Genomic DNA, 21814 nt, shown 5'->3' on the forward strand with positions numbered 1-21814 from the left:
ATCACTGCACCAGTAGTGTATTCAAGATTTTACTGACAACTCAAGTGTTGCTTATCATCATAGAGCAGCACGAAAAACATTTTTTAATTGTCGCTTCAAAGCTAATTTTTCTGTTCAGATTTCTATCTTTAACTTTCTTCCCGCACCAAATCGGGAGGATCTGAAACTCTGCTTTACAGAAAATTTTAAAGCAGATGAGAAAATCTTTGAACAGTTCAAAGTGATTCATAATAGAAACACACTAATGAAAAGTGTCACATAGGGTGAGCAAAACCGTTTTCTTAAGTTTTATTTAAATTTGAAAGAATAAAAATAAAAATACAATTCTTCGTGGGTTTTATTGAACTTGTACAGCTAAACCTTCCTAAGATACATGCCTTTAATGAATCTGAGAATAGGTCAATAACCCATAATCATAATTAGCTATTCACTTACACATCAAAGTTTACATAATACAGTAACATTAACTGTAGGTAGAATACACCTTGACAATAAGTTTCAACTTATTAACAGTTGATGCAATAGCTATCATTGAATAATACTTTTACACCATTTATTAATTACCATTTTTATACAAACTTGTATTAGCAATTAATAATTATAAATTAACATTAACCTAAAACTGCTGTAAAAATAGCTGCTCTTTGTTAGTTGATAACAATGAGTTCATGATACTTAATACATTATCTAATGTTAACCAACTGAACTTTATTGTGAAGTAGTAATTAGCAGTTTATTTCTCAATTTGACAGTTCAGTATTGAGCAGTAGTGGGCAGGATAGTGTTTTGTGTGTACACTGCTGAGATTGATGGGGATGAAGACTAATATTCTTTACAACAGCATCAGTTATAACACAAGTAAACTGGTGTACTCACAACTGATGAGTGCATATAAATGAAAGCTGTACAAAGCCATTACATATGTCCTCTTCAAAGCTGAGAGGAATAAAACTAGTTTTATCTCAGAAAGAAGTCCGGAAATATTTCTTCATTCAGCAAAGGCACAAAACATTGCCAGCCTGAGAGATTAAGTGTCCCACTGCATGTCCATTGAAAAGAAATGCCATTCATTTCTTCACATGGATGAAAGCATTAACCAGAATACGAGAAGACTGTGACATCACTTCCGGTCAACCTAGTAGCCATTCACTGTTCCTTAAGTCTTAGGAGAAGTGTATCCCGGCAGAGTTGAAGGCATGAAGAAGCCTACCAGAAAATATGGATGCAGAAAAGATGCTTAATGAAACGCCCTCCTAAAAAAACAAACATTTAAAAGCATTTTTCATGGAGTGAAGCATGTCATACTTACACCATGAAATCATCAATATCCATGGAACGTGCCCTCTTTTCATTAAACTTCGACTCTTGGAGGATGCTATCAATTTTCTGAGCTATGTTGAAATCCTGTTGTACTTCCTGTAGTACAATTTGGAAATGTCTTTTAATATTATTGTGTATCAGGTCAAGTATAAAGTGTCTAAAGCCTTGTTCAGACGGTCAGTCCAAATCCGATTTTTGTGCATATCCATTTCAAGCCAGCTACATTTATATGTGGTTTGATCTCATATTCAAATCTCATTTCTGAGAATCCGTTTCTGATACACAAATAATTGGATTTCGACTGACTGTGAACGTAGTCAAAGTAAAGCAGACTCACAATGTTGTTCACAGAACAGTGGATTCTGTAATTCTTCTCTAATAATTGCTCGACCGCAGAAGACCTGCGTTGAAAACACAAAAACATCAATCCATTATTGTCTGGCCAGCTTCTTGAATTTATTACTATTTAACACTCAACAAAAACACAATTTAAAGTCTTACTTGAAGGCAGCACTGAGCGTTTTGTTCTTTCGGACAAATGCAATTCTGACAAGACCATCCCATTCCTTTAAATGTGGAAAAAAACTGTTATATAATTTCCAATAACTGCACTGACACACAGTATACTTTTTAATTATACACTTACCTGGAAGTTGACAGGCGGCGGAGGATTTTTGGGCTCTATCCTCACCACGCTGGACTCTACTTTTGGAGGTGGTCTGAAATTGTTCTTTCCCACCTTTATAAGGATAACATTTCAGTATCTCTACATATAACAGTTACAAACTATGCATTCCACACAAACTTGAGGATTTATCCGTTCTCAAGCAGCAGTCATAACTTGTTTTTACATATTTTCATATGCATAAGAAGAGTAAATGAATGAATACAGGCACCAATAGCGGTCAATGAATGAATGTTGGGACTCTCCAAACCTTCATGAGATGGTCCACACGGGATAGGAGCTGTGTGTTGATGGACAGTCTGCAGTATAGCTTGTCTCCTGGTTTAGCCACCAAACGCATGGCAAATTCCCTCTGAAACATCAGCACGGCACACCTACAGACAGAATAGATACAAAACTCATCACTATTACTAGCATGGCAATAAACTCATCCTCATCTGGCTCTGATCATGTTTTCATCATTTATTTTCCATTGTAATGCAGTGTTTTAACTGGTTTGTAAAGTCATAGAGAGTACAAGGGGAGAAGACAAGCCACTCGCACAAAAACGTAAATTGGCGAAATCATAACACTCAATATGACAGCAGTAGGAATTAAAGTCCCATCGTTTGTTTTCTCTATGCTGCACTTACATTTAATGAATCAGCCAAAAAACAGTTTATCCGATTTCTTACCTAAAAAATGGCCTGTGAAGTAACAGCTTGAACACGAAAGGTGATGATATCTAAAAGATAAAAAAAAATATCTCAGTGTGATTAGCTGTGATTGGGTAACACTTTACAGTAAGGTTCAAATTGTTAACATTAGTTAAAGCTAAACTATGTAACTTTTTTGATCAGAATTGACAAATTTAAATAAGTCAATACAATATCAATCCTCCTTCCAAAATGTGTTTTTGTCTTACCCTGATTCACTGTTAAGCCTTTTATAAGTGTTTATATTTTAGAACTGCCAGGATGGTTTTAAAGGGAAATTGCGTAATGTCTCGTCATAGACGTAAATAGAGAAAAGTTGCTCAGGGTAACATTGACTTGGCTTTTCAGAAATGGTAAAAACTGAGGAATTGGAAAAGCAAAAGCGACATGGAGATGGCGTTTTTATTACTCAACAGGTGAGTAAGGTATTTTGTTGAACAGATTAAATTGCCATATGCATATAGCTCGTTGTCATTGTATGAGCTATTGTCATATATCATGAGTTCATTGTAAAGCATTATCTATTGTGAAGGGTCATTTCATTATGGTTTTTGTAGCGCTGTGCTAGAATTTATCTTTTTTTTTTTAATGCTAGAGGGTCAAAAGTTACATAGTGTACCTTTAACTACATTAACATGAAATAGAAATAAAAATAGAAATTCATTATTAACATCAAAAGTTGTATCTGCTAATATTATTTAATGACCTTAACATGACAGCAACCAAAGAGACAAATCTCTGAGCAATACCTGATAAGGCAAGTTAGCCACACACACGTCAAAAAAGGGGAGCTCCGTCTTTAGGACGTCACCTATGAGGATCTGAAGCTTGTTCTGCATTGGACTGTTCGAGAAAACAGATTTTACAATCAAACAGATGTTGAAGTTGTTGCTGGAGTTTTGACAATGGCAGCAATGAATGTGTATTTACGTGCACTGGACTCTTTTCTGAAGCTCAGCAACAAGCCTGGTATCCAACTCGCATGCAACCACCTTTGAATTATAGTAAATTAAGTAGTTAAGTTTTGTTTGGGGGAAAATAAAAATAATTTCATAATAGTGATTTAATAATCACTACTTAAACACTAGCAATAAACATTCAGTGTAACTTATTTACTTTCTTGGCTTTCTCCAGGAGTTTGACGGTCATGTTACCAGTTCCAGGACCAACTTCCAAAATCACATCTGTTGGTCGTAGTGCTGCCTGGAAAGATATTTTTGTATTAAATCAATACAACGATTATATTGTGCCGTGACAATGTGGTCAAACATTCAGAAAGCTCATTCAGCAGTCACTTTATTTTAAAAGAAAATGACAGAAATTTGCCATAAAAAGTCACATTCCACATTACTGACCTTCTCTATAATGGCATTGACAACCAAAGGGTTTTTCAAAATATGCTGACCAATACCAGTATTGAACATAATTCCTAAAACACATGAAGAAACAGATTTTTAGAGTGTATTATTTATGGGTGGACTCATACAGATACAAATTGTATAGATGTGTGTCAAAACATAATCCCAACAAACTTTTTTTTTTTTTTTTTTATCTTTGAAAAATGAAACAAAAATGTGACATTATTGTCTTTACAATAAAGCACATACATTGTATGTGTGAGATATATAACATCAAAAGTAAAACGTATTTTACGCGTTATAGTGATGAGACTGTGGATGAAAATGTGCTTAACTGTCATGAAAATAATGTCACAATGTTCTATGGTCAGAAAAATAAGATTAATTTCAATTATGTGACCTGGACGTGTTGACATGTTTCTAAAGGTTCTCTCTTAATCCAAATTAGATTTATAACATGTTTAACTTTCACTACAGATCTAAAAGGGCAGACTTTATTAAATCGTCAGACAGCATGAGAACAAAACATCTCAACGAAACCTACCTTGACTCTTCACCTCCTGATGTTTTCGAGATTTTTTCTCGGTTTTAACCTTCGGCATTTTGATAAGTAATGGCTGAGATTCCAAATAATGAAATTTACTGTACAAATATGAGTATACGTTCAGGGTATAATAAACACGTGTAGCACCAACAGGCTTTGGTTCCTTTCAGCTGATCGGATGGAAATTCATGTAACAGTCTCGAGCTCCCTCTAGCGTCCTGGAGGGCTCGTGTGGAAACCGGAAGTGACCTTTCACTGCTGTTTTGCTGGTACTTTTTCGCGGCAATCCAAACGTGATGCAAAGACTGTTGAGAGGAATATGACAGCTGATTTTTGACGTTAATATTGAAGGTAAACTTTCATATTATTGTATTATCCGTGTTGAAGATACATTTCTTAATTCGAGCTCTATCTTCAGCTGAATTAAATTGTATTTAGAAAGCAAAATATGTTAAGTTATTGTATTTATTAGCGCCAGTCCAGTGAGACTCTAAAAGTTCGTTCTGTTACAATTGCGATTCATTAAATGTGTGAATCGGAACGTCTAAATCTTCTTGACGGCGTTTCTGTTTTTAGTTTACAGATTTATTTTATTTTATTTGAACATCAGCGGAAACAACAACAATGGCATCAGTCACTGCAGAGGACATCAAGTCTGAACTGGACACTTTCTTCATAGTCTTCAACGATGACACTGTGGACAAAAGTAAACGTCAAGTTTCTTATTTATATTTTTTTGTATATAAAATGATAACATTGTTAGCATGGCATAATGATCTAAAAATGAGTATATGCCTTATTGTGAAAATATAAATGTTCTTTTATTTATACACTTTACCGGTCAAAAGTTGTACTATTTTTACTGTTTTTGAAAGAAGTCTCTTATTCTCATCATGCCTGCATTAATTTGATCAAAAATACAGAACAAAATTTTTTATTACAATTTAAAATAATGGGTTTCTATAATATACTTCAAAATATAATTTATTTCTGTGATGCAATGTTGAATTCTCATCAGTCAATACTCCAGTCTTCAGTGTCACATGATCCTTCAGAAATCATTCTAATATGCTGATTTATTATCAATGTTGGAAACAATTGTGCTGCTAAATATTTTTTTTTTTTATCTGTGATACTTTTTTCAGGATTCATTAATGAGTAAAAAGTATCAACATAGAAATATTTTCTAACAATATAAATCTTTCACTTTTTATCAATTTAACACATCCTTGCTAAATAAGAGTAATAATTGCTAAAAAAAAAAAAGAAAAAACAGAAAGGACTGACCTAAAACTTCAAACTGTAGTTAACATTTTTACCATTCCATTTAAAATAAATGCTGTTCTTTTTCTTAACTTTTTATTCATCAAAGAATCCTGACGTTATAAAAAAATATTAAGCAGCACAGCTGTTTCCAACATTGATAATAAATCAGCATATTAGAAGGATTTCTGAAGGATCATGTGACACTGAAGACTGGAATAATGGTTGAGTAAAATTCAGCTTTGCAACACAGAAATAAATGGGCTATTTCAAAGTATATTCAAACAGAAAACCATTATTTTAAATTGTAATAACATTTCACAATATTAACTTATTTTCCGTATTTTTGATAAAATAAAAGCAGGCTGGTTTAGCAAGACTTCTTTCAAAAACATAAAAAATGGTAATGTTTCCAAACTTTTGACCAGTACTGTATATACACACATACCTTACAGTGGTCATATGCTGTAATTATTCTTTCTTGTAGTGTTGGAGCAGTGTTTGTGTCACAGACTGAAGGGGGATGAGATTGTATGCGAGTGGTTTGCTTTCAGCACCTCTAAAAACCAGCTGCTGCTCACTCTTGATAACCTGGACCAGTTTGAACATGAAGTTAGTACAAGGCCATTATAAACGCATACTGCTGCATGTCAACCGCAACACCGATATTCTGGAATCTCTTGAGATGCCTAAATAAATAAGATACCCAATGTTTCCCTGTTTGATTTGCATACTGCTGCTCTTTCAGATACTGAACAAGAAGAAAAAGTCAAAAGGCTCATCAAAGGGAAGCCTGCTTAACAAGACTAGAGACATCAACTCTATCCAGGAACTGTATCCTTTTAGCTCAAACCATCACTAGTTTTAATTTGACATAATTTCAATTGGTCCCTAAATGTTCACAGTGGTCTTCTTAACAGAGTCTCTCAGAATCCGAGCAGAAGAGGAAGAGGAGAACTTGTTGGATTCCTATTCAACACCTGCCAAGGTGAGAAAAATGGGAGACCGATTAATGGGGGAGACTTGCTGGAACAGATATAAATGCATTATTGGTTCCCAATGAGAAAGTATTGTATAGCTCAGCTCTTAAAATTAAATAAAATTTTGTCTTAATCCAACTTTTATTTGAACTGCTGTAATTTGCAATACATTGAAATGTGCTTTCATTGTAACTGGATTGGTAAGAAAGTACATCGGTAAATGTATTACTGTCTTCATCTCTGTGTTTCCACAGGGCTCTCAGAAGAGAGCGTTGACCACCCCAGAACATCCTCAGTCCAAGAGAGGTGTGGCCCGACTCGCCAGTCCCAGTCTGATGCTGTCACCTGCCAGCTTCTCACCAAGGTAACCAATTCACCAAACTTTTATTTAGATAGCTTTAAATATATGAGGTTTTTATACGGTAAACAAACCATTAACAAAATCACCAAGGCAACCAAAAGTTTGATCTCCCAGGAAGTACCCTAAAGACAACATAGAATAATTACCATGACATGTCTTTTCTCTTCTCTTCAAGATGATACAATACATTTAATCTAATATAAACATTTTTTATTTGTTTGTGTAGTGCAACGCCTTCTCAAAAATATGGCATGCGTGGGGGACGAGGAGAGGTGGTTTCGTCGTTTGGGACGGTGCAGGGTCCTCGCTGGACGGGAAAAGGACAGACAAGTGTGAGGGTGGAAATGCTGGGAGGAGGAGACAGTTCACTCATCAGCAGCTACAAATACATGTTCCAGAGACTGAGAGACGTGCGGGACGGTGAGTCCATGTTCTCATGCTGCCGTCAGGTAGGGATGGAGCGATTACCAGTTTCACGATAAACCACGATAAAATGTCCTCACGGTTAGTATTATCGTTTAAAATAAAAAAAAGTACTATTCTCTGCTATTGTTAAGCCCCACTAAAGATATAAAAATATTGTAAAGCACCATTAAGTTTTCGTGCACTATATTCTAAGACTTCCGAAGCCATTCGATAGCTTAATGTGAGTTACAAATGAATATTTATTTCTCCCGGGAGTCTGTTATATCACACTGTCAGTAGAGAGTAGGGTTGTCAAAAGTACCGGTACTTCGGTACCAAGTCGGTACTGAAATTTTGAAAATATGATGATACCAGCATTTCTGTAGTACCGGTAGTCAATATGAATCCAGGATGTTCTCCGCATCTCTGTGTGAATGGCGCAGACGCGCGGTTTCAATTACCACACACACAGACACACTGAAGCACGTGTGACGTTCGCTGTGTTATCAGCCTCTTCCACCTCACTATATGAGGACATGCATGCATGCATGAACTAACTTCATCTCCAGAGCCGCTCTGGGTCTGATTCACTTCATGAGCATTTTACTGTTTCATTTGAGAAAAAACTATCATCATATCATTCACCCACAGAAACTTTGGTTTAACTTGAACAAATTGACAGAAATATATTTTGCTACTGTTGTACTGTAGATTTAGCGACATCTTAATGTAATAATAATACTAACACTGATAATAATAATAATTATTATTATTACTATGTGTGCATAGAGGGTTGCTTATGTTTTACTTTATCTTTTAACCGTTTACTTTTAAACAGCATGTGGCCTTCAAATGTTTATTTGTATAATTTACTTATAATGATTATTACCATCATAAATAATAAACTCACTGAATTTAATTTAATATTTTTTTCAAATAGTTAAATTAAATGGTTAAATAGTACCAACAGATTTTAATGGTATTGGAATTAAATTGTAATTGTATGTATATTACATGATACGTACAGACTGTCTCTTTATATATTCTTTTACATTTATTTATGTTCTTGTCTGTAGTTCTGACTGAAAAGATTGAAGAGCTTGGAGAGGAATTGCGGAGTCATTTTAACATAGAGGAATTCTCACCAGTTTCATTGCCAGTTCAGGTACAAGCACAGATATCATCATAATGGCTCAATGATTCAGTTTTATCAAAGTGATAAAAAATGACTTATTTATGGCTGGTGTGCAAAGGTAAATTTTCGAGTGTGCGTATTCATGATCTCACTCTCAGGATAGCATCACAGTACTGGGGCAGGTGTGTTGTGACAGTAACGGGAAGCTCAATGCCCAGTCTGTGCTGCTGGAGGCCGGACAGGAACAGGGAGGCAGACAGGTGCCTGTGGATGTGTCTGAGCTCAAAGAGTTCTCACTCTTCCCCGGACAGGTGAGATATACACCTATTGGATGCACATACTGCTTTTTTCATGTTTGTTTTTAATGTATTGCTAAGTAATATGCTATTACTAATCTTTTTTTTTTTTTGGCATACATTCTACGTTTATTTTGTAGGTTGTTGTCATGGATGGGATTAACTCCTCTGGGGAGAAGTTTGTAGCTACCAAAGTATACGAGGTATCTAACTAATACCCTTTTTAGTTCAGACTTGTTTAGGTTAAGTTTGTTTTATGAATTATATTTATTCAGTGATTTGTTTGTCCACTAGGGTATTCCCTTGCCTTTTTACTGCCCTTCTGAAGTGAAACAGGAAATGGATGAAGGTAAGATTGGGGAAAATGTATTAAGAACATCCCCGATGAGATCATGGCTCACATTAAACCCTTCATAACACACTTTTTCAGTGTCTGAGCCTGTGATGGTTATGATGGCTTGTGGACCGTACACCCCCTCTGAAAGTCTGACCTATGACCCTCTGATTGACCTCATTACTATCATCAATAAAGATCGTCCTGATGTGTGCATTCTGGTGGGTACAGCTTTGTGCCCATTTCTGTGGTGTTTTGGTCCAACAACCAGCTTGTTGTGATCAAACCTAATTTATCTTTGCAGTTTGACCACTTTTCTGGACATTTAAATAATTGGACTTGTAATTAACTGTTTATTTGTCTCATAGTTTGGGCCATTTGTTGATTCCAAGCATGAGCAGATTGAGGTAAACCAGATTTTGTATGCATTTGAAATTCCTGTATTAACAATTTTTCGTCATGGACACACATTTCTTCACTTTCTACCTTTTTTAACAGAAAAACCAGGTAACAGAAACATTTCAGTCCATCTTCAAGAGATGTGTGGACAGCATAGTGGAAGGAACCAAAGGGTGTGTGTCTATTTTTTTTTTTTCCCACAGCTTTATAGAAAGTGCTCACCAATGTATGATTGTGTTTTCAACGCTTGCATTCTTTTACTATAGGTCGGGATGCAGGTTGGTGTTTGTGCCATCTCAGAGGGATGTCAATCATCATTACATTTATCCTCAGCCACCCTTCAACCTGACCAACCTCAGCAAAGATGATACAGCGGTGAGATGATTAGCTAAATTCTCTGTTTATTTGAATGTATATGCCTCTCTTTCTTCAGATAAACACTAACAAAGATTTTTAGGACAATAGTCTGAGCACATATATTGCAAGTGAATGAGTGAATTGAAAAACCACACACTGCGATCGTGACTGATTCATCCACTGCGGTCGTTTGACTTACAATGTCCAGTGTTTCCCCTACCATGGTTTTGGGAGGGCGGCCTGCCCCCACCTAAATTGAGGTTTGCGCATTAAGTACCTCGGAAGCACAGAGGACCGGTGTTCTCGCTTAAATTTCACAATGCACTTAAGTCACGCGTCACAACATCCCTCTCGTGAATGCTTATATGACAGTAGACTGGAAGCATTAATTCTAAGTTAAAAAAAGTGGGGAAAAAATTCTTACACACACCTGTCGTTTTGCTTCTGAAGATATTAATTCATCCACTGGGTTCGAATTGATTAGGGTCACGAGTCGACTCATGATCGCTTTGTGTAGTTTTTCAAGCGTTAAGCGGCACCATTCACACTTGCATTATATGGACTAAAAACTTTGTTTGTGTTATTCTGAAGAAAGAAAGTAATACTTTAGGTATGACAGGAGGGTGAGTAAATGAGAGAATTAAAATTTTACGGTAATTAAAAAGACATAATTTTATTCAGTTATATTATATTATTAAAGTATCTTATACTGAATAAGTTAAACTGTTTTTATTACTTCTCTTGTTGTCCAATATTAATTTTCCACCCTTAGCGAGTGACCTTGGCGAGTGACCCCTGCACGCTCCTCATTGGTAATGTGACTTTTGGCCTGACATCTACAGACATTCTGTTTCATATGGGAGCTGAAGAGATCAGCAGGTAATACCACTGAACCAACTGGTAATTATAGCATGAACAGAGCCTACAACTGACATGTACATTTACACTGTGGCATACTTCATGCCGAGTTTACACTGAACGATTTTAGGCCCGATTTTCACTCACCGACAGGTTTTGGGAGATCGCCGACAAATGCCGAAATCACTGGGAAATCGGTGCTTGTTCACGTGAGTGTCAATCACGCAGTGTGAATTATCAAAGACGTGATCTGAGAGAGTCGCCGACGCCCGTGAAATATTTTTGCATGCTAAATATCTGGAGCTGTCTGCGATTTAAAATCCTCCTGTGGGAATGTGAACCCCCAACTCTCTTTGCAGAACACACAATCCTTGCTCCCCTCGTCTCCCCAACCATTTCCTCCTGTATAATCTGTTTTTTCTCCTTTTTGCTGTAAATGAGCGCACAGAAAATTATAATTTTTAATAACAATTTCAGTCTCGCGTGAGAACTCACGCACGTGTGATCTTGCGTTATTTCCTTATCACTTCTCGCGTGTTTGGTTGGGAAACTTACTTTGAGGACCACACAGAAGTTGTCGGCGATTCTTTCTTTTGTAAAGTCATGCAGTGTGAAACCTCCTGTCGCCGATCCATCGTGCAGTGCACATACACCAGCAACTGAATGTTACCCCAGATATTCGTGCAGTGTGAAAAACAGTGACCCGACTACTTTGAAAATCGTGCAGTGTGAACTCTGCATTAGGAACAAGAGTAAATTAACTTTTGTATAAAGTGTAGTTTTCTGATTCATTATTTCATTGATGTTCATTGAATTTAAAAAATAAATAGCGCAGAAGCACTGATTTGTCATTACTGTTTTTGCAGTGGCACTGGCACAGAGCGTTTCTCACGGATCATGAAACACATGTTGACCCAGAGAAGGTTTGTAGAACATTTCTCATCTTTAAATGAAATGACCTCAGTTTTGAGTAGCAGTAAAATGTTTGTCTGTACTTTTCTTTGCTGCTACATTGATATGCAGTTGTAAATCTTTAGTTTATTTGTTCTTTTAGCTACTATCCTCTATATCCTCCTGCGGAGGAAGTTAACATGGATTATGAGAAGTTTCAACAATTCAGCCAAATGAACCTCACACCTGATATTCTTATCGTTCCTTCTGAACTTCGGTATTTCATCAAGGTAAATCAATCATATTTCAGAAAAGTTTATTTCTATACCATGTCAAAAAAAAAGTTTTATTTCAATTCTGACTGGAACAAATTTGCCATTATTTCCCAGGATGTTATTGGCTGTGTGTGTGTCAATCCTGGCCGCCTCACTAAAGGACAGGTGGGCGGGACTTATGGACGTTTACTCGTTCAGCCGAACCCTGTGCTGGTGGATGGGAAGAGAGTGAGCCCATGTATAGCAGGACAAGTGGTGAAAATATGATACAATATACCTTTTCTACTGCTTGAACTTTATTAAATCATGTCTGTATTTTTTATGTCTGTATTAAGTCTTTTCACTTAAAGTGGATGGGAAATAAAATGCTTTGTAAAAGGCTGTTTGTCCAGTTAATGTCTAGTTACAATATAAAAAAATACTATAAAATCAGTGTCAACATAAAATCAAAACTGATCTTGCACATTCTCTATTGTGAACAATGTATCAGTGCATGTTATTCCAAAAGAAATTATGTCAAATTGTAGGATTTTTTTCCCCATTCGGCTGATGTTACGGCTATTGTGAAGCTATTAAATAATATTAACCAAAAGCCAACTAGCCATTAAGGCCATTGTTCTTATTGAATAACATGTTTCACTCAAATTCATGAAATTACAGAGATAAAACTCATGAACATGGTTTCATGTTACTTTTATTAAGCATCAGTTTGAAGGTCATTTCATCTGTAAATGGAGTTCATTTAATATAATATATATTTCATTCAGGATGTTTCTACAATATTCTCCACAGATTATATATAAAATGAGCTGTTATGAAAATCTTAAATATACATTGTGTATGTTTCAGTCAAACATCCTTGCCATAAATGTACAAGAAACCATTACACTGTACATGGTAACAGGTGAACTATATACATTAATCAGAGAACTGTGTTCAAATAGGTCCTCTTTAGTTAGGTATGTTTTCTAGTCCCATCGCAATGTCTCTTAATTTAGGATCATCCCTCCAGTTGACTTTACTGGCCAGTATAATTCCCTGAAAAACAAGATTTTTTTTATTACAAAGAGGTTCAAAATGCATAGTGATCCTAAAAAAAGCAAGTCAGATTAAATAAAAATGAAGACAAGTACACAAACGAACATTGAGAAGCCACATACCCGGAGCACATTTTGTAAAATGGAGGTGACTTTCTGGTATTTCTGTAGAACCGCTTCAGCTCTTTCCTTGGCTCTCTGCTGAACCTCTCCCTGATTTTCCTTTGCCTGTTTCAACTCATTTATCTCCAGCATTTTTTTCTTAATTCGTCCTTTAAGCTCTAGGAAAACATGAATGAGATATGGTTGTTTTCTACTAACCCACATACTGGAAACATCAGAGTAGCTTTCTTTTTTCAAACAACTTGACCCATCAGATGCTACATCTTGTCAAAATATAACATTAACCAAGGTTAAAGGGCTTTCGTTTGAAAAATCAGAGCAGAAAATACTGTGTCTGAAAGGTCTATATGACTCTATCTGGGCCTTATAAGTACCAAGTCTTTCCTTTTGAACATCTGTGATCTGGTCCTGAAGCTCTCGCGTTTCCTGGAGAGAAAAAAAAGATCAGCAATTAAATATTCCATGGCCATAAAACCGTTTAAAATTTTAATTATTCATATATATATGACAATTTATTTTTCTAAAACCTATAGCAGAACAGAGAATGTCCCACCTTTAAAATTTTCATGGTCTTTTCACAGAGCTCCGTGTTCTGATTGGTCAGTTCCTTTAGTGCCCTGTATGATGAAAGATCGGCTTACTGTTAGGACAACTGAATATCAAACAACATAGATTCGATTTATTTAAATTAAGATTTACTCACTCAGCATCTGCATCATTCTGAATCATCTTTTCAATGATGGCATTCCAAATCTGCATTCTAGAACACACACAAAACATTTTAACATGGACACCATCAGAGATTGTATTGCAAAAATAAGCTTGATACCACAGCATCTTTACCTGTTTAATACCAGTGTTTTGTTGAAGTATGAGAGTCTTGCCTGCTCTATTGCACTTTCATACTTGGATCTACAGATTGGTAAAAAGGTGAATGTTGGATTATTTTATAACATACACTAGAAACATACAGATGTATCAATAAATTCAAACACACTTACAAATCTGCATCAGCTTCACATGACTCTTTGAGTTTTCCTAAGAATTAAACACAATTATCATTTGGATAATTATTAGTGGTTAATTTTTACATAAGTGTGTTGTTTATTCACATATAAATGTAAGCTTACCCATGCTGAGTTTAACGTTCATTTCAAAACACTGATTTTCCATTATTTCTTTCACTCTTAAAAAAAACAAGACATACAAGAAACAGAATGAGCATAGTAACACTGTTATCTATAACATGCTGTAATACATAGTACATTAAGTTGTACACTGTTAATGTGTACTCTACGAATTGGTGCAAAACGATAACAACAAATCATACACATACAACAATAAAATAATGGAAAATCACTTTAGCAAGCGTGTGGGTGTCACTCCATCAGAAGCTGATGATGGATCAGTCAGGCCGTTTATTTCAGCAGGGTCAGTATCTGAAGAGGGTCCATCATGACTACTGGAACTCATCTTTGTATGTCTGTGCAGGGGGGAAAACATAATCCCATTCAGATATCTGTTGAAGAGACCCCAGACCAAAACGTAAAAAAAATTATCACTTACTGTCGCTACCAGTTCTTGCTCTGGATGTTTTTGTTAACTAATATTACTTTTTTTGCTACAAGGTTCCAAGCCGCGAACCTACAATCCTGTCCGAAACTGCCGCCAGGAAGTCTTGGGCGTCACGTGACAGTCATGTGACTGGGTGATTCACAAAACCCCTCCCACCTGCATCAAACTAAGCATGAGCAGTAATAAAGGATTGGCCGTTCACAGGCGACTATCTTGATGGAGGTCAACATGGAAAAATAAGGTTATATTGCTCAACTAGATAGCGTATTGATGGTAAGAATGTATGTTTATTGTGCTTATTATAAAGCGTGGATCTATAGATTCGTAAATGTAACGTTAACGCTATTTATTGTAATGGCAGAACCACTTGTAATGAATATTAGCAGGATGAGCTAGGGTAACGTTAAGGGTACCGTGAATTCATTTTGCGTTTTTTTTCTGCAGTAATGTATTATTGATGTGTGATATCAAAGCTCATGAATTCGCATGTATATGTCAATGAATTGACAGACTGTTTCAAGTTCATTCATTGTGATACTGATGCAGCTAAATTGACAGCTTCTCTGCCACAGACTCGAACGTGACGGTTTTTGTTACTTCTGGATAATTAATACGATATTTAAACATTATTGACAGTATGATATGAAAGTCCTTACATGTATGCCCTCGTTTGGTTGCCAAATGTAAACTCTTCTTTTGGGTCGAATCTTTTCAGTGACTCATTTGAGCCGGTTCGCAAATTTGGTCTAAACCATTCGTTCGCGACTGGCTTGATAGACATTTGGGATTTGGCTGTAGCATTATTAATATAAATATCATCATCATTATCAGAATCATAATTACTACCACTATTATTAATATTAAAACGTTTTTTATCGTTAACACAAGTTTAAGCCAAACGATAACGTAGTAAAACCAAATTGATTTTTGAACCAGCTCTATGATACGAACTGTTCAAAAGAACCGATTCGCGAAAATGACTCGGACTTCCCATCGCTATTTGTCTTCATAGACAGTATATAAACTGTTGTCTGTCTGTTTAAAAAAAATACGACAGTGCCCTCTTCAGGTTGCTGTATTCACTTACGCGTCCTTGTGTCTTTGTCTGTGTGTTTGAACCGGAAGCAGTGATCGGATGTCGTCATGGGAAGCAAAGTGAGTGGCAAGATGGCAGCTGCCAGTCGGGTCGTGCAGGTAAACACTTACTTCAGCCTGTATACCGATCATATTGCTGTGTGATCTCGCTCATTTGTGCTCATTGTTGAAACGGTGATATTTTATCCGCATAGTATTCAGTAATTTTGAGCTTGGGTGTTTTTACTTCACCAAAATGCATTGATTTCACTGGTTTGACAGATGCCCTTGTGGACAGACCCAGTTTCGGCTCCGTTTATCTCTTTACTTCACATCTGTAAAACACTATTGTCTCAGCAACACGTTAAGCATTATGTCCATTAAATGCAATCCCTAAATATTAAAAGTATACTTGTGTCTGTGGTTTTAAATAAGTCACTGCTGAACTGTTTTGTTTAAAGGGCATATTGCAGGTTAGAGTACCCAGTGCGCCAATGTATAGAACAATAATGTAGGAACTAGATTTAAATATAAACATATACTTATAAAACGCTATTTAGGCTTCTGGAGTCGTTTTTGTGAGAGAATTTTACTTCCGCATTTGAAAACCGCCAAACCGGAAGTGACGTAGCATGGGGGAGAGCGGTCAAAGTAAACAATAGGAAAGCAATGGATCGCAATGACAGTTCGGACGCTGAGGAAATTGTAGCCTAAATGTTTACTCGTATGACAGACCTCAGCCATATAATTATGAGCCTTATATGAAGCCAAGAGAGTAGACAGGTCAGGATTAGACAAAACAACGGTCAGAGGAGACACATTGAGCTGTGGTCTGAGGAGAACAGGGCAGGAGTCGGGTCTCGATGAGAGAACAGTGTTAGCTTATAGATGTATTCACGTTAGCCGACGATATGTATAACACTATGCTCAGATCACAATATTGTAATTATGTGTCAGGCAATAGCAAAGCTAGTATTTAGACCAGAGTTCTCAAACCGGTTCCACGGAGGGCCTAGTGTATGGAGGTTTTTGGTCTTTCCCTTCAATTAGTGCCCAATTAAGACCTAGACTACCAGGTGAGGGGAGATCTTAACCAATTAGTGACCTACTCAATCAGTTTGGTTCAAGGTAAAAGAGAAAACCTGCATACACTAGGCCCTCCGTGGAACCGGTTTGAGACAACTGATTTAGACCCTTACCTGCACGTGTATGTCAGCCATTAGGAGACAGTTTCCAGAGAAAGAGGGACATTATAAAGGTTTTGAATGGCCCCACTTGGTGATAATGAATAAAAAAAATAATCACAATCACAACTTTCTTACTGTATAAAATTTTTATATGTAGAAACAGCCAACACAAACATTAAAATTCGGAGTACAGATTGAAAATGAACATTATATTATATAATAATAATAAGTGTCGGCTGCAGACTTGCAAGACATTACAAGTTTATGGAGGATACGTTAAAGAAATAAATTAAGACAAGGCACATTTTGTAAAACAAATGTACAATAAGTGATCTCTGACGGATCCGTGAGCGTCATGTTTCCCACCGGTGGCCGACCCACATGCTGACGGCGGACCGGGCGACCCGATGAAGGAGCCGGGACAGTGTGCACATATTGCCGTCATCATATAGCCTAACGTAACGTTAACTCATCATATCGCCGGGATTATAATCATGCAGTCTATAGTGAACGCTACACACTACCGCGTTTTTCAAAGCAGACGCAGAAGCGAAGTCCCATCTCTTACCCTGCACAAAACGCACACAAACACGGAAGAAAGCACCATCCTTTTTCTTGTTCGGAAACCTGTGGACTCGATGTTCTGACAGGCCATAATTCACAGTCATTTATCACGATAAATATTAATTGAAATACAATAACAACCGAAAACACACTGAATCACGACCGCTTCAACATAATACCAGCCTATTCTGCACTGAGCGAACGCAGCGCCCGGCAAACGACTCCCCATTCTGACGTAATATGACGCGGTGGTGAAAAAAAAGCGCTTTTTCAACACGGTCAAGGAAACTGTCACGTTTTCCACTGAATTTGTGCCCTTAGGTCTGGCAAAACAATTTTTAATCACGCATTTACTCTTCATATGGTATTTTCATACAAGGTTATATATTAATTCTGAAAAAAAAAAAAACCTGCAATATGCCCTTTAATTTTTCTCATTAACGTTACATTTATTCCTTTGCAGGTTGTGCGACCTCATGCACCTTTAATTAAATTTCCAGATCGAAACGGCGTCCCTAGGCCGAATGGTAAGTAATAACCTCATTGCCTTATTTTTGCCATTTATATGTGATGCATCTGTTGTTCTTTGAAATATATATTTTTTTATTTGTGTAATGCACTAGAAGCTGTCAACTGCTCCTCGTACTTAACCGTTTAGCATTAAGCTTTGTATCAGTAGAAACCCTGTAGTAGTTTTTTTTCGAATGACCGTGCTTCCCTCCCTCATGTCCCCCTAAAACGAGAGATTTCAGTATTGTGTGTCTGGAAAAAAACCTCAGATGATGCAAAAAAATCATCATTTAGTGTCGGTCGGAGGCTTTTTTGGCTAGAGACTACAGCCAGCAGTAGGAGCTAGTTCCGCATGTTTTTAACCCGCCCATAGCGCTGTACTGTACGAGCCGCAATACAGCAAGGAACAGTTGCGGATGATGGAGGAACAAGAGGTGGCCGGAGCAGCTACTGCAGCAGAGGAGCAAGACCTGCTTGTATTTAAATTAATTTATCAACTAAATCGTCACGGAGACTCACGATAAAATGACGTCTTTTCAGTTGCGAGTCAAGTAGTAGCCTAGTTGTATAATTTCTTCCGATACTGCCCTCTGTAACCGGTAGCCGTGGCTTGGGAGTGGCCTAGTAGGGGCAGCGAATCAAGTGCATTCTGGGAGTTGTTGTCTTTCATCCACATGAGCCTTTTCTCAGTCTAGAAGGCACCAACTTCTAATATTATTTCACATTTCTACTACATAAATGACCCAATTGAAATACACATTCATCTCTCTAGCGGTGAAATATCCCTTTAAGACACCAAACTTTTTTTTTTTTTAAACAAGTTTCCATTGTGGTACATGTTTAGCCTACATGCATTGGTTTAGTTTTTAAATCATGTTAGCAAACTTTAAAGCTGGCGCTACGAGTTTGTTGGCTATTATTATTCATTTATTTGTCTGCTGTATTTTCCAGTACAAGAGGCACTGAAGGTGCTTGCAGCCAGTCTCCCACAGATCTCCCCATTCGCACCTCCTCTTGCAACATCAATATCACCTCCACCCAGACCACCGGCACCCATCAGCCGACTGCCGGGAACCCCTGACAGCGCCTCTGTAGTTAAAGATTTCCCTCAGAGATACCGCAGAAGAACCCTTGCATTAGATGAAATGGACTACATCCAGGTTAGTGTTCATTTGTTTGTTCAGATCACCATTTGAAAAGGCACAATCAGTACATTTACGTTTGAGGGAATATGAAGAATGCATTGCATTTTACTTTTTAACAATCTTCTATATCTGCACTGTTCTGGAGCTTGGAGAAATATAAACGCATTTATAAATATTGTAATGTTTAGGGCAAAATTATGAATAATATGAATAAACCACTGACCATAGCTTGTTTTATCTTTTGCAGCGAGGCGGACCAGAGTGACTCATCTGGTCCAGTTTATTCAGACTCCTTATTTGTGGAAATCTGTAGACTGGCTTTTTTTCCCCTCATTATAAGAAGAGTTCATAATGTCATATAAATAAATTATAGTTAAATTGTACATACAGATTATCATTTGACATTTGCTCTGTATTTACATTAAAATGCAAAACTCTTTGCTTTCCTATTCTTCAATCCATCGGTGTTGTTTTGGCCACTCTGTCCAGCACTTCTTATCATCATGAACAGAGTTGATGAACTTCCTCTTCCTTTATGTATTCTGGATTCAGAGAAAAGCATTCAGTGCCAACTGTCTATAGATCTCTGAACAAAATGGATTACTGAGTACTGCAAATCGGAACGATTAAAATATGTACTCATTTTTGAAAGTTTTCAGTTGTCTTTTCTTATTTAATCTAATCATAAACACCATCTCTGTATTTTTTTTAAACCGAGTAGGATATTCTCAATCAAATTACCACATTTGTTTCCAGAGCTTTTATTTCTGGAGCTTTTTACACCAAGTAATAAAGTACAACAAAAATACAAAATAATGAAAAACCAGCCACAAAGCAATACAATTATATGTACATATTTTATAAACAATAGAGATATCTGAATAATTCTGTAATGTTATGATTGTCTGTATATATATATGGATATACATTTATAGGATTTGTTGGTTTTATTCACAAGTTTTACCATTGTCCTCCATGGTTGAATGTGTAGACCTCTATTTAATAATTATTTTATATTTCTAAATGAAATACATAAAACACACACATCCACTTTACCAAACTTTTCTCAATGTTTTTAAGATGTAAAACGTTTACTTCGATAGGTCAAAACAACCTGTACATTCTGGTATTTTAGTTCGTCTTTAAAATGAAACAATAGGCAAAACATTTGAGGGTGAAATTACTATCAATGTACTTCAGCAAATCTTGTTTCATTTATAAAAAGTACTAATGCAGAATAGTAGGAGCACAGAGACTTTTTAAGTATGAAAATAAAAAAACTTTTTATATGAGCACCAAGTACTACATTTGTTGTGCATGATAAAGTTCTCTGCTTGATGTACAAGACACTGAAAACATTTTGAACAAAAAAGATTGACAGATAAACTCTTTGTAGTGCTTTCTATCCCGTCAAGGAATAATAGCATCTATGGATCCATTTCAATCAGCTTTTGTAATCGCAGCTCCAAACATGCTACCAACGGGTACTTCCATATGTTTTAACTATGTAGATGCACAATACTCTTTCAACTCAAATTATAATTGGAACTGCAGTGCATTCAATAGAAAATAAACTCTTCACATTACTATTAGCAGCCGGTAAGTATCAAGGGTGTAATAATCACTGTGAACGAATGAAAGCAAAGAGATGAACAAATGGGAGTGTCCAAAAAACATGTGCCACACATATTTCCATTTTTACATTTCTCTCTCTCTCTCAAAAAAAATGGTGTGGTATTTTTGCAAACGCAACCCATGAGCATGCATGTTTTTGACGTCTCACTGCAGTAAAGAAACAAAGGCAAGAATAAGATATGGATACTGTAAGACTTACAGAAGAACAACAATCTTTACATATCTACATATTATTGCCATAAAACAATTTTTTTGTTTTTTTTAGCATTTTTGCATTACCCCAATCAAAGTCAGGGCTTTTAATATACAAATTAATTCTATGGTAAATTGTTTTAAAATGCAAATAACAGGAAGGACTCGAGCTCAGAGGCAGTATCGGTTTTGATACAGTGCGGCAAGCTGATTGCTTTTTGGCATTTAGAATTAATCAGCTTGAAATATGTCAAAGGATCAACAAGAGTCCAATCTGCTTCATGCATGCAATATACAACAATGGTAAAGAACTTAAGATAGCTTAACATAAAAAGAGGTCCAGAGTGATTAACATTTAGCTCAATTAACATTCAGGTGTTCTCATTACCCCAGGCAGCAACAAAATATACAATGCATAGCTGGAAAAAAAAAATATATAACACTGGTTCAACTGGTACTAAAGTGCCTGCAGTTTAGAGCAGCAGACGTTACTGATGATTTGTTAAAAAAAAAAAAGACCTGTGTAGGTAATGCATGTAAATAGCTTAGCATGCTCAAAGAGGAATCATAAATGTCCTGCACACTTCTCACAGTTTAATATTTATACATGATTTAT

The 21814-nt window shown here is 36.4% G+C and overlaps 4 protein-coding genes across 6 annotated transcripts; 2 read left to right on the forward strand and 2 right to left on the reverse strand.

The window, feature by feature from the left end:
* Positions 1 to 260: 260 nt before the first annotated feature.
* Positions 261 to 4897, reverse strand: dimt1l (DIM1 dimethyladenosine transferase 1-like). Its single transcript, XM_079638887.1, has 12 exons — positions 4603 to 4897; positions 4056 to 4129; positions 3817 to 3903; positions 3631 to 3692; positions 3450 to 3543; positions 2680 to 2729; positions 2256 to 2379; positions 1967 to 2059; positions 1822 to 1886; positions 1658 to 1721; positions 1310 to 1416; positions 261 to 1206 (listed from the first exon to the last, which is right to left on the reverse strand). The coding sequence occupies exons 1-12, from the start codon at positions 4658 to 4660 to the stop codon at positions 1164 to 1166; spliced, it is 921 nt and encodes a 306-aa protein (XP_079495013.1). The 5' UTR covers positions 4661 to 4897; the 3' UTR covers positions 261 to 1163.
* pola2 (polymerase (DNA directed), alpha 2) lies at positions 4761 to 12544 on the forward strand. 2 transcript variants are annotated; one of them, XM_079638883.1, is made up of 19 exons: positions 4761 to 4953; positions 5179 to 5308; positions 6353 to 6477; positions 6614 to 6699; positions 6796 to 6853; positions 7100 to 7209; positions 7433 to 7626; positions 8688 to 8776; positions 8905 to 9057; positions 9183 to 9245; positions 9337 to 9391; positions 9473 to 9597; positions 9745 to 9783; positions 9875 to 9948; positions 10042 to 10150; positions 10905 to 11011; positions 11857 to 11913; positions 12045 to 12171; positions 12271 to 12544. In XM_079638883.1, exons 2-19 carry the CDS (start codon positions 5227 to 5229, stop codon positions 12421 to 12423), a joined length of 1806 nt encoding a protein of 601 aa, XP_079495009.1. In that variant the 5' UTR covers positions 4761 to 4953; positions 5179 to 5226; the 3' UTR covers positions 12424 to 12544. The 2 variants fall into 2 exon arrangements, with proteins under 2 accessions (XP_079495009.1, XP_079495010.1); XM_079638884.1 differs by having other exon boundaries at positions 4821 to 4953; positions 5213 to 5308; positions 12271 to 12543.
* A 203-nt stretch (positions 12545 to 12747) lies between these two features.
* On the reverse strand, positions 12748 to 15111 carry cenph (centromere protein H). Its single transcript, XM_079638888.1, has 10 exons — positions 14883 to 15111; positions 14677 to 14799; positions 14447 to 14502; positions 14318 to 14354; positions 14160 to 14228; positions 14020 to 14076; positions 13870 to 13933; positions 13691 to 13742; positions 13317 to 13474; positions 12748 to 13194 (listed from the first exon to the last, which is right to left on the reverse strand). The coding sequence occupies exons 2-10, from the start codon at positions 14787 to 14789 to the stop codon at positions 13108 to 13110; spliced, it is 693 nt and encodes a 230-aa protein (XP_079495014.1). The 5' UTR covers positions 14790 to 14799; positions 14883 to 15111; the 3' UTR covers positions 12748 to 13107.
* Positions 14991 to 20025, forward strand: kgd4 (alpha-ketoglutarate dehydrogenase subunit 4). 2 transcript variants are annotated; one of them, XM_079638889.1, is made up of 5 exons: positions 14991 to 15164; positions 16017 to 16085; positions 18180 to 18243; positions 19178 to 19386; positions 19619 to 20025. In XM_079638889.1, the coding sequence occupies exons 2-5, from the start codon at positions 16035 to 16037 to the stop codon at positions 19634 to 19636; spliced, it is 342 nt and encodes a 113-aa protein (XP_079495015.1). In that variant the 5' UTR covers positions 14991 to 15164; positions 16017 to 16034; the 3' UTR covers positions 19637 to 20025. The 2 variants fall into 2 exon arrangements, with proteins under 2 accessions (XP_079495015.1, XP_079495016.1); XM_079638890.1 differs by having other exon boundaries at positions 15023 to 15164; positions 16020 to 16085.
* The last annotated feature ends 1789 nt before the right edge of the window (positions 20026 to 21814 follow it).

This window comes from Phoxinus phoxinus, assembly GCF_949152265.1.
Source record: "Phoxinus phoxinus genome assembly, chromosome: 15".
Taxonomy (NCBI): Eukaryota; Metazoa; Chordata; class Actinopteri; order Cypriniformes; family Leuciscidae; genus Phoxinus; species Phoxinus phoxinus.

Bases quoted from the DNA above. Each gene is read 5' to 3' on its own strand.
- dimt1l (XM_079638887.1), bottom strand. From the start codon at position 4,660: ATGCCGAAGGTTAAAACCGAGAAAAAATCTCGAAAACATCAGGAGGTG. The intron at 1,417-1,657 runs GTGAGTCTGCTT...ATTGTACTACAG, and splicing joins ACTGTTCTGTGAACAACATT to GAAGTACAACAGGATTTCAA. The intron at 1,207-1,309 runs GTAAGTATGACA...ATTTTCTGGTAG, and splicing joins GATATTGATGATTTCATGGT to GCTTCTTCATGCCTTCAACT.
- pola2 (XM_079638883.1), top strand. From the start codon at position 5,227: ATGGCATCAGTCACTGCAGAGGACATCAAGTCTGAACTGGACACTTTC. The intron at 9,392-9,472 runs GTAAGATTGGGG...ACACTTTTTCAG, and splicing joins GAAACAGGAAATGGATGAAG to TGTCTGAGCCTGTGATGGTT. The intron at 10,151-10,904 runs GTGAGATGATTA...TTCCACCCTTAG, and splicing joins TCAGCAAAGATGATACAGCG to CGAGTGACCTTGGCGAGTGA.
- cenph (XM_079638888.1), bottom strand. From the start codon at position 14,789: ATGAGTTCCAGTAGTCATGATGGACCCTCTTCAGATACTGACCCTGCT. The intron at 14,503-14,676 runs GTGATTTTCCAT...GTTTTTTTTAAG, and splicing joins ACACCCACACGCTTGCTAAA to AGTGAAAGAAATAATGGAAA. The intron at 13,475-13,690 runs GTACTTATAAGG...ATGTTTTCCTAG, and splicing joins TGTTCAAAAGGAAAGACTTG to AGCTTAAAGGACGAATTAAG.
- kgd4 (XM_079638889.1), top strand. From the start codon at position 16,035: ATGGGAAGCAAAGTGAGTGGCAAGATGGCAGCTGCCAGTCGGGTCGTG. The intron at 16,086-18,179 runs GTAAACACTTAC...ATTCCTTTGCAG, and splicing joins CTGCCAGTCGGGTCGTGCAG to GTTGTGCGACCTCATGCACC. The intron at 18,244-19,177 runs GTAAGTAATAAC...TGTATTTTCCAG, and splicing joins CGGCGTCCCTAGGCCGAATG to TACAAGAGGCACTGAAGGTG.